At 38.3% G+C, this 13496-nt stretch overlaps 1 protein-coding gene across 3 annotated transcripts in view; it reads left to right on the forward strand.

Moving 5' to 3' along the window:
* The window catches only part of LOC131060599 (beta-amylase 2, chloroplastic), a 110968-nt gene that overhangs the window by 39664 nt on the left and 57808 nt on the right, over positions 1-13496 (forward strand). For 2 of the 3 annotated variants that reach the window (XM_057993895.2, XM_057993892.2), the window contains exons 3-4: positions 7184-7261; positions 7485-7688. In XM_057993895.2, the coding sequence (XP_057849878.1) occupies positions 7184-7261; positions 7485-7688 (282 nt within the window). The remainder of the gene's footprint in view (positions 1-7183; positions 7262-7484; positions 7689-13496) is intronic. The other variant, XM_057993894.2, reaches the window with a different exon arrangement.

A 13496-nucleotide genomic window follows, 5' to 3' on the forward strand; every position in this document is an offset into this window, starting at 1 on the left:
GCTAGTCAAGTTGACTCCTGTTGTCTGGGCTTGCAACTATCCTTTTTAGAGCTGTTACCTTTCAGATATTCATCGCAGATCGGTTGGTATCTTTTTGAAGGTGTTTGAAGGGTGTAAGGTCAAAGATTTCAGTGTTAGTCCATCATGGACGTTTGGAACTAAGTTGCATACCAGTTTGGAGTTGTATTGACATTGTTTAAAGCTGTTTGCCCTGTGTTAGCGCCATTTACCTCTGACTGTACAGGTCTGAAACTTGAAATCAGTACTTTCTTTGCAAACTTTGTTAACAGCTGGGTGTTTCTGGGGAGCTGAGCATGAAGGAAGGTGATATGCTACATGAGTTTATATGGCTGGTATGACCTGCTGCATGTTAACAGTTGTCCAGTGACAGTATTCTCTGCTGTAACAGATCTGCCGTGCTTCATATAGCAGTCTACATTGTGATTTCTATGAGATTTTGCCAAGATCAAGAGCTCAATGAAAAGTACAAAATAGAGAGACAAAATATAAGACAAGAATAAACTGTATTCTCATCAATAGATAAATGATCAATGCATCAATAGTTGTTGTTACATACAATGAATATGAGTCTGCTTATATAGGCAAGGCAATATGGATAAGTGAGCACACAAACATGACATGTGGCTCAATAAGAAACAAGGGTAGGTAGGAAATAGGTGTGGTAGGTAGGAGAAACAATACAATATTCCACATGAGGTGGATCACCCACCGAAGGTGGAATTATCACTCCACAATAAGTGGATATGATAAAGTAGTAACAAGATCACACCATAAAAGGTGGAAATTCTCCTACACACACTATCCCAATGTGGCACAAACACCCAAGTGTCTCATACCCAAACTACTATGAAATGCATTTCCTAAGTAAACTTAAGTAAGGTGTAATAATATCCAAGATGAATAATTATTTACACCAACACCCCCCCTTAAGTGTAACTTAGGGGAATACACTTAAGTCTACAATGCAACTAAGCAATGCAAGATGGGTCCCAGCTACAAAGCCATGTTAGGTACCCGTGTACAAATGCAAATGCATGCAAATCAATGCAATGAAATCTCTCACAAAGCGGGGAAAAGAGAAAAACCTAATGGGAAAAAAACCTCCCCCAAAAGAGAGATGAAAGCTATACAAGAAAACTCTCATAGAAACATGTGAGGAACAAAACCCCATGTGAGGAAAAAGTCCCCCCCATATGAGAGAAGAAGAGAAGCTAGGAAGCCCCCTCTCAATGTAGAATATGCACCAATGATAGAAGCTTGATGATGTATGAAGAAACTGCTCCATGAACGTCAAACAACATTCCTCCCCTTAGGAAGAAACAAAACCAAAGGTGTATCCATGAAGTCTCCCCAATCATGAAGGGAAGATGTATGAAAAAAACTCATGATGAATGAAGTCTCTGAAAACTGATCAAGTGTCCCCATGTCGATGCTGAAAGTTATCCCCTCCAAAGGTGGTGAACTGCTCCACACTGCTGAAAAAGGCACTCCAAGATCTAGTGGAGATGGATGTAGAACATGTCCCAAAGACTCACATGTCTCCTCTAAGCATAAAGAGACCTCCTCCAACTGTTGTACATAAGTATCCACAATCATGTCAACCTCGAAAGAATGATCATGTAGAGAATGAACAAGGGGGTCAGAGTGTCCCCTCACAACAATCGAAGGAGGATCATCTTCATCAAAGAGAAGATGAATATCATCAATGATGTCTCCCAAATCTGCAATGTAGGATTCCACAAACAAACCTGTAATGTCTGTCAAGTACTCATCTCATGAAACTAAAGCTAGAAGACAAGATATATCCTACTGCACTGAATCACAAGAAGGCAAAATCGTCGTACTATCTGCATCATCAGGTGCAATACGTGATGTGATATCAATAGGAGATGAAACACAAGGCTCAAGAACGAGGTCACATGTGAGAATCCCCAAGTTCAAGTACCCAAAGTTCTCAAAATCTGAATCATCACAAGAAGTGTGATCATCATGTGTAGAATCATCATATGTGAAATCATCATCATCAACAAAAATCTGAAAAGGAGTATAAATGAGATGCATGATCAACCACCCCAGTCGCAATGATAGCTCTAGTCTCCAAGTCACTAATGAAAACTGACTTAGGTGTGAACTCCACAATTCTCTTAGTTGTCCCATGTGTGATTTGATAGATGGAAAGGAGATTGTTTGTCAAGTGGGGTACACACAACACATCATTGAAGGAGTTATCCCCAATGGCAATGGATCCTTTCCCAATCACATCCATGTATGTATGATTGCCCATCAAAATCCGCGGCATGGTGCAAGGCTCAAATGAAGAGAACATAGACTGCGAAGATGCCATATGATAAGAACCCCCTGAATCTAGAAGCCATCTCCCTGAATCATGACTTGTAGTAGCACAAAGAGCTTTTCCTTTTCTTATCCCAAAAGAGTGAGTCTTCCCACTTGTAGAAGCCAGGAATGCTTGCCCTTTCCCTTTTGAATGTGAGGAAGTTGAAGTTGATGAATCACCCTTCTTGTAGGCATTAGGCAAATCAATGTTGTGCTTTTTGAAGATATGTGTGAGCTCATCAATCTTCTTAGAATGGCAACGACGCTCCTCATGACCAAACTTTTTACAATAGGCACAAGTAGGTCTCTCCCTCTTTGGTGAATTGACCCTCTTGAAAGACTCTTGAAAGAGGATGAATCTCCTTGTTGTGGAGAAGGTGATGCTTTGTCCTTAGGCTTTGATTGCCACTTCTTGTTTGAGTTGTCCTTTCCTTGATTTCCTTTGTTCCCTTGATTTGCCACATATGCTTGAGACTTAGAAGTCTTAAGAATGCCCATGCTTATCAACTTAGTTTGTTCCATCATCAACATTTCGGCAAAAGTATCAAATGTAGGCATTGTGTAGCTTGAACCCATTGTCATCCTATGGGTTTGGAAACTAGAAACAAATGTTGCATATTCTTGTGGAAGTTTGCCCATCAAGTTGAAGATCAATTGAGTATCCTTCTTATCAATGCCACAATCCTTGAGTTGTGCCCTCAACTCTTTTGCCATAGTGACATAATCTTGTATAGTATCAAAGTTCTTGAGATCTAAAATGGTGAGATCACTATCCATCTGATATCCCCTAATCTCGTCAACTTGACCATACAAGTCTTGAAACTTTTGCCAAACATCTTTGATTAGAGTACATTTCTCAATATGAAAAATGAAATCCTTTGATACATACTTTCTTAAGGTACCAATTGCCATGATATTTTTAGTGAGCCAATCCAAGTGACCAACAGGATCAGCCTTAGGATCAGCGGGAGCAACAATAGTTCCATCAATGTAATGAGTTAGTCCTTTTTCCATAAGTTTACTCCATGCATCAATTTTCCAAGTAGCATAATTATGAGGAGTTAAGAGAGGAAACTTAGGAGAACCCATAGCAGCAAAAAAGGAAGGAACACAAGAGCACAAAAGCACAAGAGACACCCCCTCCAAATTCAATCAATCAAAGTACCCCCCCCCCCCCCAAAAAAAAGGATGATTTTGGCACTTTATATGTAGTGCATGTACAATAGGCCACTTGCAAACAATGGCAAGGTGGACTTCTGATTTTGTTTTACAATTGCCCCAATAGGCTGAGAACTACAATGCAAAAGACCAGCAAGATAGATATATGCAATAAAAGTGCCAAATTGGCCAAAAAAAGACCATATGCTGAAAGTACGATTTCTATCCATAATCACTGCAAAATGATAGCATATTATGAGAGTAGACAAAAAATTATGCACTTTAAAAAAAAACGGCACCTGAAAAGGAGTTTGTATGAGCCCAAACGGAGTCCTGGAAGTTGTAGAAACGGGGATTGGATAGGTACAGTCACCAAAAATTGAGATTTCTGAAAAATCTGTCTATCAAAATCAGAAAGTAATGCCACCACAAGAAAGTACACGAAATTCTAACCTATTTAAAAAAAATTGTGCCCAAAAAGGAGCAAAAATGAGCAAGATATGGCCATTTGAAGTTGAACTACAAAATCAAAAAGCTCAATGGAGGGGGGCTGCAAATTTTTTTTAAAATGATGACGCCAGCAATTCATGAGGTTAAATTTGACGGTCGTATGACCGTCGCAAAAACTTCACCTCCCTGTTGACTGGGCGTCTGTACAGTTAGACTGCTAATGCGACGCAATCAGAAAATGCTATGTGTCGTACGACGATGACGTGGCAAGTACGGTCAACTGACTACAGAGGTCCATGAGGCGTGATGATGTGGCAGCCAACTGGGCTGCTGACTGTGTAGGTCAGTGTCGTGGCGGTGTCCTTGTGGCAGTATCCTCCTGGCAGGGGTTGTTGATGACGTGACGATGCCCACGTGGATGCCGAGGTGGCGGAAGGGTTCCCGAGGTCTGCCTGAAGGAAGTCGACGGCTGGCAGGAAGGCGCCAGCAGGTGGCAGGGACGGAGCCGGCAGGGAGCCGGAAGGTGGGAGTGATGCTAGCTGGAGGGGCCCATAGCGCGGCAACGACGAAGGTGACGAAGGTGTAGGGTGTCGGCGGCCAGGAAGACTGTCGGTGCTGGTAGGGAGTCGCCGGTGCCAGAGTCGGTGTAGTTGGCAGGCGGTGGTCCACGAGGAGTGATGATGTGGCAACCAACTGGGCTGCTAACTGTGCAGGTCGGTGTCGTGGCAGTGTCCTCGTGGCAAGGGCTGCTGATGACGTGGCGGTGCCCACGTGGATGCCGAGGTGGCGGAAGGGTTCTCGAGGTCCGCCTAAAGGAAGTCGGCGGCCGACAGAAGGCAGGGCTGGTGTCGACAAGCAAGGACGGAGCCGGAAGGCGGGAGTGACGTCGGTCGGAGGGGCCCATAGCGCGGCAACGACGGAGGTGCAAGGTGCTGACGGCCAGAAAGACTGTTGGTGCCAGAGTCGGGGTAGCCGACAGGTAGTGATCGCCGGCAACAGCAGGGTCACGGTAAGACGGCAACAGCAGGAGCCGCCGAAGGTGGTGCAAACGGGCGGCATTGGAGAACGGCTACAAACAGCAACGTAGGGAGGTTCGGCGTGGAACGGAGGACAGCAGGTACGACACCTGTACTTTCTGCGACACGGTCAGTGCGGGGGTGGGGTCAACATACCCCCCCGCAAAAAAAATATATATTTTTTTATTTTTTTTTGTTTTTCAAAAAAATTCTGCGGAAAATGATTTTGCAGAAAATAATTTTTTTTTCAAAATCCGTACCGTACCGCCCAAATTGGGCAAATTTTTTCTCCAAGCCCCAAATTTGATTTTCACCAAAACAGGCCGAATTTATACTCAAAATTCATGGAAACGGCCACTTGAACGCAATGGTGAGGTCGAATCTAGTCTAGAACGTCTCCAAAAGATGTTGCTGCTCAGATCTACCTCTTGACGTCACAATAATGCCTCTCAAGGATGAATCAATGACGCTCTAATGGCTCTAATACCATGTGAGATTTTGCCAAGATCAAGAGCTCAATGAAAAGTACAAAATATAAGACAAGAATAAACTGTATTCTCATCAATAGATAAATGATCAATACATCAATAGTTGTTGTTATATACAATGAATATAAGCCTGCTTATATAGGCAAGGCAGTATGGATAAGTGAGCACACAAACATGACATGTGGCTCAATAAGAAACAAGGGTAGTTAGGAAATAGGTGTGGTAGGTAGGAGAAACAATAAAATATTCCACATGAGGTGGATCACCCACCGAAGGTGGAATTATCACTCCACAATAAGTGGATATGATAAAGTAGTAACAAGATCACACCATAAAAGGTAGAAATTCTCCTACACACACTATCCCAATGTGGCACAAACACCCAAGTGTCTTATACCCAAACTACTATGAAATGCATTTCCTAAGTAAACTTAAGGTGTAATAATATCCAAGATGAATAATTATTTACACCGACAATTTCCAGACTTGTACCTATCAAATTAGCCTACCAATTTAAGTTACCCATCAATGTATCGTGTTATACATGTTGATGCCGTGTAAAAGAAGTTATTTAAAATGAAACTTTCACGTGCAAATTTGTATCATTATGTTTGATGTCAAAGCATTATTTTGAAATAGCATGGTTCTTATTATGGTGTGTTAGTTTAAAACTTGCTTATTGTCAAAGTGTCAAAAAACAAATTTAGGGTTGGTTGTTATAGAACCATTGTAGCAGCTCTTGAGATTGTTGAGGGGAACAACACCTTATGCTTCTGAATTTTTTCCCAAGTCGGATTTCTCTAGGTCAAATCACTGGTTTTCTCATTCTTATCATCCATTTTGCATGCATTTCCATTCTTTAATAGCTTGTTCTATAGTTGAAGATTCAAGAGTAGGGACTGTTTATCCTTATTTCTGCATTAGGAACAGCATTATGCAATCAAGTAACATTAGGGAAGAAAATGATTCACATTAGTGATTCAAGGGTGGAATATTAACCTTGATACATCAGAAATCATTCCCATCAATGCTAAAAATAATCTACTTTTTCATCCCTAATAGCAGCTTTTACTATATTTGACAAATCCTTTCTATTGGTCAACTCTGAAAATTCTGTTGTAATAAAGTGCTGAAACCTGAAACTGAAAAGATGTCCCTCTTAATGGGGCACTCCTAAAGTGAATAGTTCCTAAAGGTTGTTATAGTGCTTTTTTTGGCATATATGGTTTTATGATGATGTGGGAAAAGAAAGAATATGCTATTGTGAAATATCACCTATAAGTGTCTTCCTATATCTGTTTTATCAAGAAAGTGGGATTGTTTTAATAATGCACTACGCAAAAGTTCAAGACCATTTCATTAGGTGTATATGAGGTCTGATAAAAAAATCTTTCTTTTTGAGATTTTTTCCAGTGAAAAAGAGTGTTTAAAGCATTTGACAAACAACCTATGGGACTAATTATTTCTCCTAATGATAATTATACTGTGTAGATTTATGGAGTATAAACTGGATGTCATTTATAACATTAAGCCTCTAAATGTTTTGTTAAATCTATAACAATTGAGTGTTACAAGACACAAAGGACACATGGTCCAGTTGACTTTCAAATTTTCTACAAAATGCCTTTTTATTCAAGAAGCTGTTGCTAGACTTGATATCTTTTGTCATCTAAAGAATCTGTTCTCATTTGAATCTACTTATGGCAAGGGCTACAGGTGCAAGAATTTCTTCCAAAGGAGCCAGAAAGGGATTTTGCAGGAACGCCATTTGTTCCCGTTTATGTGATGCTCCCTGTAAGCCTTGGCTCTTTTTTCTTTTAGCCTCAGGTTTGCTCCCTTATATGTAAAATCTGGATCAAAATTGACAATTGTTGGTGCTCCCAAAAATGGGATGGTTCAATAAATGTTCTTCTTGAAGCATCATGCTCAAAGCTCTTCAAATAACTTAACTATTTCACTGTGAGATGTTTTATTAAAGCAATTTCTACTTCTTATTTTGCAACTGTTCTAATGGTAGCTGGGAATAATCAACGATCGTTGCCAGTTGGTTGATCCAGAAGGTTTGCGGAAAGATTTGAGAACATTGAAATCTATAAATGTAGATGGTATAATGGTCAACTGTTGGTGGGGTATTGTCGAAGGACGGACTCCACAGAAGTATGTTTGGTCAGGCTACAGAGAACTTTTCGATATCGTACAAGAAGCAAAGCTTAAACTGCAGGTAAGCCATCCTTCCATATTTTCAGTTGGGGAATATAATCATGTTTTTAATGAGGTTATCACCTTCAAAATCCTCACATAAGACTTTCCTCAAGTTCAAAAATTTAGATAGTAACAAATAGGCTGTACAATTCTAGTATAGGCAACAAGGCATGCTAGGGTTTAATGGTTTTGAATCTTCTGATATTAAAATTTAAAGTCGGTCACTGTTCTTCTATTTGATTCCTTATTTAGAACATTACTGGTCTAGGTTCAAGTGCCTAAAATTTTGTTTCCTTTGGAAAGACCTTGTCCTATTTGTTAAACTTTCCATGGACCATCTAGGGCTCAAACCTGAGACTTCCCATTTGCTGCTGGGGTGCTCTACTATCAAACTCTTAGCCCTCTGTGACTAGTCCTTTTATGGTTTGAGTGTGATTTATTTCTTCAACAGCCCCTCTTGAGCCACACTATGGGTGCTTGGGGCTCCTACCATAGCTCTAGTAACATGTTAAACTTTCCATGGACCAGCTAGTACTCAAACCTATGACCTCCCATTTGCTGCTGAGATGCTCTACCACTAAACTATCGGCCCAGTTTGTGTCTGATCCTTTTATTTTTGGGTGTGACTCATTTCTCCAACACTAATGTTCAACTCAGCCTGCAACTATGTTTATTGCATGCATCTGGATATTGTCTTCTTCATGTATTTCAGCAAAACTCATTGTAATGCAGAAATTAAATTAATCTATGCTCAAACTATTTATTTATGATGTGTAATATTTCTGGAAGGGAACTGGATACTTATTTCATGATAATGTCTCAATAAAGCATGATAGACTTATGATATTAATGAAGAAACTGAGTGAGATACTTTGGCCTATACAATCTAATACGTTCCATTTATGTGGAGAGCCAATCGGTTAGGAATCTTCAAAATCTCCTTGTATAATGGAAGCATTGATTTAAACTTAATTTTGAGTTATCTATAAATGATGTTTGCGAGTAGTAGATGAGATGCATTAAGCAATTTAAGAGTAATTGCAAGATAAAATAATGGTTCTAAAGTAAGGAGTTTCGTAGGATTCTGACAGATTAAAATAAGAGTTCAAGATATATAAATTTGAGTGGTTAAAGTTCTAAGGGATTGTATGGATTTAATTTTGAACCTGCTGGTTCATTGAATTATGGGCAAAAGATGCTATTAATGTGCACAATTCATGGGAATCTGAACAACCGCATATCAATCTATTAATTATTTGAAGATGATCAGATTAACATGTAGCTACAGTTGGACCATTGACAACATAGTAGCATTACTCAGATTTGGTATTGACATCGAAAACCAAAATTATAATTGGAATTCAACTACGTGGGATTTGATTGGAATAAACTGAAAAACTAAAAAGTGCTAAAATATGCAGAAAACAAGGGAAAATCATTTTTCAAAGTTAGAACCCAGATTATCAATTACAACTTAGTTTCTTACTAATAAGAGTGTAATATTACAAAGTATCAAAACTGAGCCTGCAAGGCTATGGTCCACTGAAAAGCTACAAAATATAGTGTTGAAGCTCCAATACCTTGGCTTGTTGACACTCAGTTGTAGTCACAGTCATCAAATACTTACTCAAATGGCCAAGTCCTCATTATTAAACAGTGGCTCCACATCATTGGCAATCCATTTTGATTCTAAATCATCTTATCAACATCAATATGCTAATCATCCTTGAATATTATCAAGGCATAAGTTTGTGACATTAGTTTACACACTATGCAAGAATTTTAAATCGATTGCAAATTTGCAAGTTGCAACAGTGACTCTTGCCACATGGAGTATATATATTCAAACAATTGAAGTACACTCGCAAAAGAACTGCAGGTCTGGCTCAAAACGCTCATTGCAAAGCTTCATAATTATTTGGCTTCCTTGCAAAAAAAGAATTCCACCGTTGCCCTTACCAAAACCAATTTTTGTTAATATACTATTCATAATGTATTTCAAGATCTCAAAAAGAGGAAAGGAAAAAGTTGATTGCAAATTACTGAGTTTAGATTCCATCTCAAGTTTATGACACACATAGTTGAGATGAATGCCTTTTCTTGCTGCTTCATGTGCAACCCTGCATTAGTGAAAAAATTCTCAAGGCACTTCAAGAGGTCCTTTGCGACATTTTATTTTTTTTGGAATTGCTATAAAAGAGTGCCTGTATTTAGATAGCATCTGATGGCATGGAAGTAGCAATGTGTTTGCTGATCCCATCTCTCATCAATGATCTCCCATATTGACTTGCATTTCTCCTTCTCATTGTGCATCCTGCACTTAATTGGCTCTTCTACTCTATCCATGGCCTTGTACAAATAACCCATGGAGGATTTTCCCCATCAACTATCCCCAGCACTTTAACCAAGGCTTTGAAATTTGCACAATTTTTTGTACATCCAATCTAAAAATCTCATAATAAACAAATGAAAACTGTCCCATCATACGTGACTAGCAGAGCTAGATTTGACCTGTTTAGATGAAACAAACATTTGTTTTCAATTTTATCTTTTGCATGCACAAGTTCTACAACGTGAGGAATTTTGTGGAAAATATGGTCACAACATGACAAGTTTTCTTTTCCATTAGTGAAATTTTGTATCATACTAAGTACGTTGATGTGATTCTAGATAAATTTTGTGTTGTCTGCCCTCTCTTTTCTGCAGATTTAATCTATGCAAGTTCATCAATGTCTTCCAAGGTTAACTTGAGGTAGTGTGCCATGTATGGGCTTGAAAAAAATGTGGGATCCTTATCCATTGAAATTGTCTCAGCGGCCACATGATTGACAACATTGTCTGTGATAAACTAGACAACAAGTTGTGCCCTATCTCAGCCATCACTTGCATCAAACAGGGGAAAAGGAGTCTATTAGTTTGACTCTACGGGGTTCATTTATAGATCTAAGGAAAACTATACCGCTATTTGATAACGTAGGAAAATCAATCAATATTCAGTTCCTCCTATTTGTCCAACCATTTGACATTACTCTGTACTTTGCCCACTGTTTGTATGCTCAACAAGTGCATCATTCATATCTTACACATCAAATCTCTACATATTAGTCCTAAAGCTCTCATACGAGGAGGCGTTGAAGCCAGAACCCACAAATGCAATTACATCAACCATCGCATACAAATTTAGAGAACTGGAAATGCTGATTGGGATGCTGGGTAAAACCAGAAGTTTGAACTTTTGCACTTGCAAACACTCGTCTTTCATCTTCTGCTCTCCAAAGATGGTTGAGCTCCAAGTGCAATGAAAGGTACGAAGGAGATGCTCATATTGCCCCCAACTTGTGTTAAGTGTTTTTTTTTTTTTGTGAAAGTGTAGAAGAATCTGCATAAGGCTCATGTAGGTTTGTACTCCCCAAAAGGTCCAATCTCTATCTCAATAGACAATAATCCAAACATTGTCCTTGCCTTATTAGTTTTGCTTTCTGCATAGGCCTCAAGAGACAACAAAGATTGATGGGTAGCATTAGCAAGGCAGTTTTGCAAACCTAATATCATGTTCTGACATCTTTGGCAAATGCCATTTGAAGTGGTGAATGCATCTATCACATTCAACTCCACAAAAAATGCATTTTAATTTGGAGTTAGGCACAAGTTTGCAATAGGTGCATCCAAAATCCCTTTCACATGTCATGATTAGCTGAAATCAGCTTGAAAATGTGGAGCAGCCATTAAACTTACTTGTAAAAGCTAAAACAATTCACTAACCCTAATCCTAAACCCAATTATTGTTTTAGGGTTGAAATTGGGGTTAGTCTACATAAAAAAAATCCTAACACTAAACCAAAATAATAATTTAGGGTTAGGATTAGAGTCACTAAAAAAAAAAAAAACCTAAATTAGGAATAGTTTAAGGTTAGAGTTAGAACTTTGTAGTTGTACTTATTTTTTAATAATTTATTAATAAAAAATACAGTTAGAGCTTGGTTAAAAGACCTAGGGTTTCAAGGTAGAATCTTGAAAGTTTTCTCTTTGAACCTGAATGGTTAGTGATTAATGTTAAAAACCCTAAACATTAGGGTTTAAAATTTGTAGTTTATAACTTTAACACAGTACACCTAAATGCTTAACTGTCCTAACCCTGAAATTAAATTTAAAAACTTGATAAAAACAAAAATCCACTAAAGGCCTTAACCTCTTTTTTGTGCCTTAATTGAATGAGAATCAAACATATAACAGCTGAAGGATGAGTTCCCCAATCAATCTGATGTTAGATAAAATCCAAAACTGCAACTGTGCTCTGAAAAAATGGAGTATATATAACAAATATTGAAATAACTTTAGTTATTCTCAAATAACTCAGAGTGATTTATTTGGCCTCAAAAACTGTGCCCAATTCAACAAAATTTGGCAGTCCGATCTGAATGGATTATCTTTCACCCCAATGGCGATTAATTGTGATTTATTCTTGATTTTTGCTTCTTCAGTTGGCAGCATGTAAATCCAGTTTTGTTGTTAAGGCAAAGAGGACACAAGAGAGATATCTGAAGTAGAACATTTTTTACATCTTAAAATTCCTCTTGAAAAGTCATGCTCTTTAAGAAGAAAGGTGCCACATGTTGAGTATGTATGTGAAAGTTATGATATCTGCAAGTTGCAAAAGAGTATCTTAGACCTTATTGACCGTTTTTGTCACAGTCAAAATTTTCTTACTGTTTTGGTTCAGGGTGATAAGGCCATCGATGTAAGCCAAGTGTAGCTGACATTTTCAGTAGTCTGGTCATGCCTCTGACACAACTGTTTCTCATGAATTTGATATTACGTTTCACTTTCCAGTGAAAAATGAACCTTCCAAGATGAACTTCAGAGCAGTTAAGATGATTTTCTCCTGAGTTTTGAACTTTCTCGGGGAGAAGTATGGTTCTAATTCTTAAGGGCATTGGATATTTCTCAGGGAGAATTTAAGTATGAATGTGATATCTCGTCCATTTCCATTATGCTAGTCTGAGTTGCAACTGAATCACAGATGACATGCACATAGCTCAAGGTGTTCTCAATGGGGCATCATTAAAGAGTGTTGTGGAGACATTCAACCGCCAGAGTTCAGACCTAAGCTCTCCATCATTTTGATTTTTATCAAGAATCCCATGTTCATTATAATATCTTTTCTGACTAGAAGTGCATATCAGGAAAGAAAAAGCTTGAATTTTCTAAATCTAAGATGATCTTACAAAATGTATGATTCAAAAACATGTCAATTGTATCAGAGTTCTACTTTGTAAGAATTTTTGGGCTCTCCAGAGCTGGCATAGATCTTACTCATCTTTCATGTGTTCTTTGTAGCAAAAGAACTTTTAGGTGAAGCATATTGAATTCAGACGTACTACATACTGTTAAAAACTTAAATATGAGGCTGCAATATCAATTATGTGGTTATTCGGTCTCATTAAAACAACAATTTTAAATTGTGTCTTTTAAGAAGAATTGCTTTCTTAAGAGCATTTCTGTAACAACTCTTGAAAGGGATTGACATTGTCATATTAAATTAAAATTCTGAATATATGTATAAAGGATTTCTACCGTGTCTTACATTTCTTCAAGAATATTCGTCCAAGCATCTGAGATTAATGTGTCCAAGTTTATTCAGCTGAGTAAAATCCTTTATAGAATAACGTGGTGGGTAAATAGAAGTCAGTCTCATGCACAAATCCCTGTGCTTTGATTTTGTTTAGGCACAGCTAAATGTTTTTCTCCTTTCAAGGGATTGCCTTCGATTGGTAATTCTCCGAGACCATTGGATATTGCTTTTTACAGATCTATGATTTTTCTACTT

This window comes from Cryptomeria japonica, chromosome 2 (genome assembly GCF_030272615.1).
Source record: "Cryptomeria japonica chromosome 2, Sugi_1.0, whole genome shotgun sequence".
In the NCBI taxonomy this organism is placed as follows: domain Eukaryota; kingdom Viridiplantae; phylum Streptophyta; class Pinopsida; order Cupressales; family Cupressaceae; genus Cryptomeria; species Cryptomeria japonica.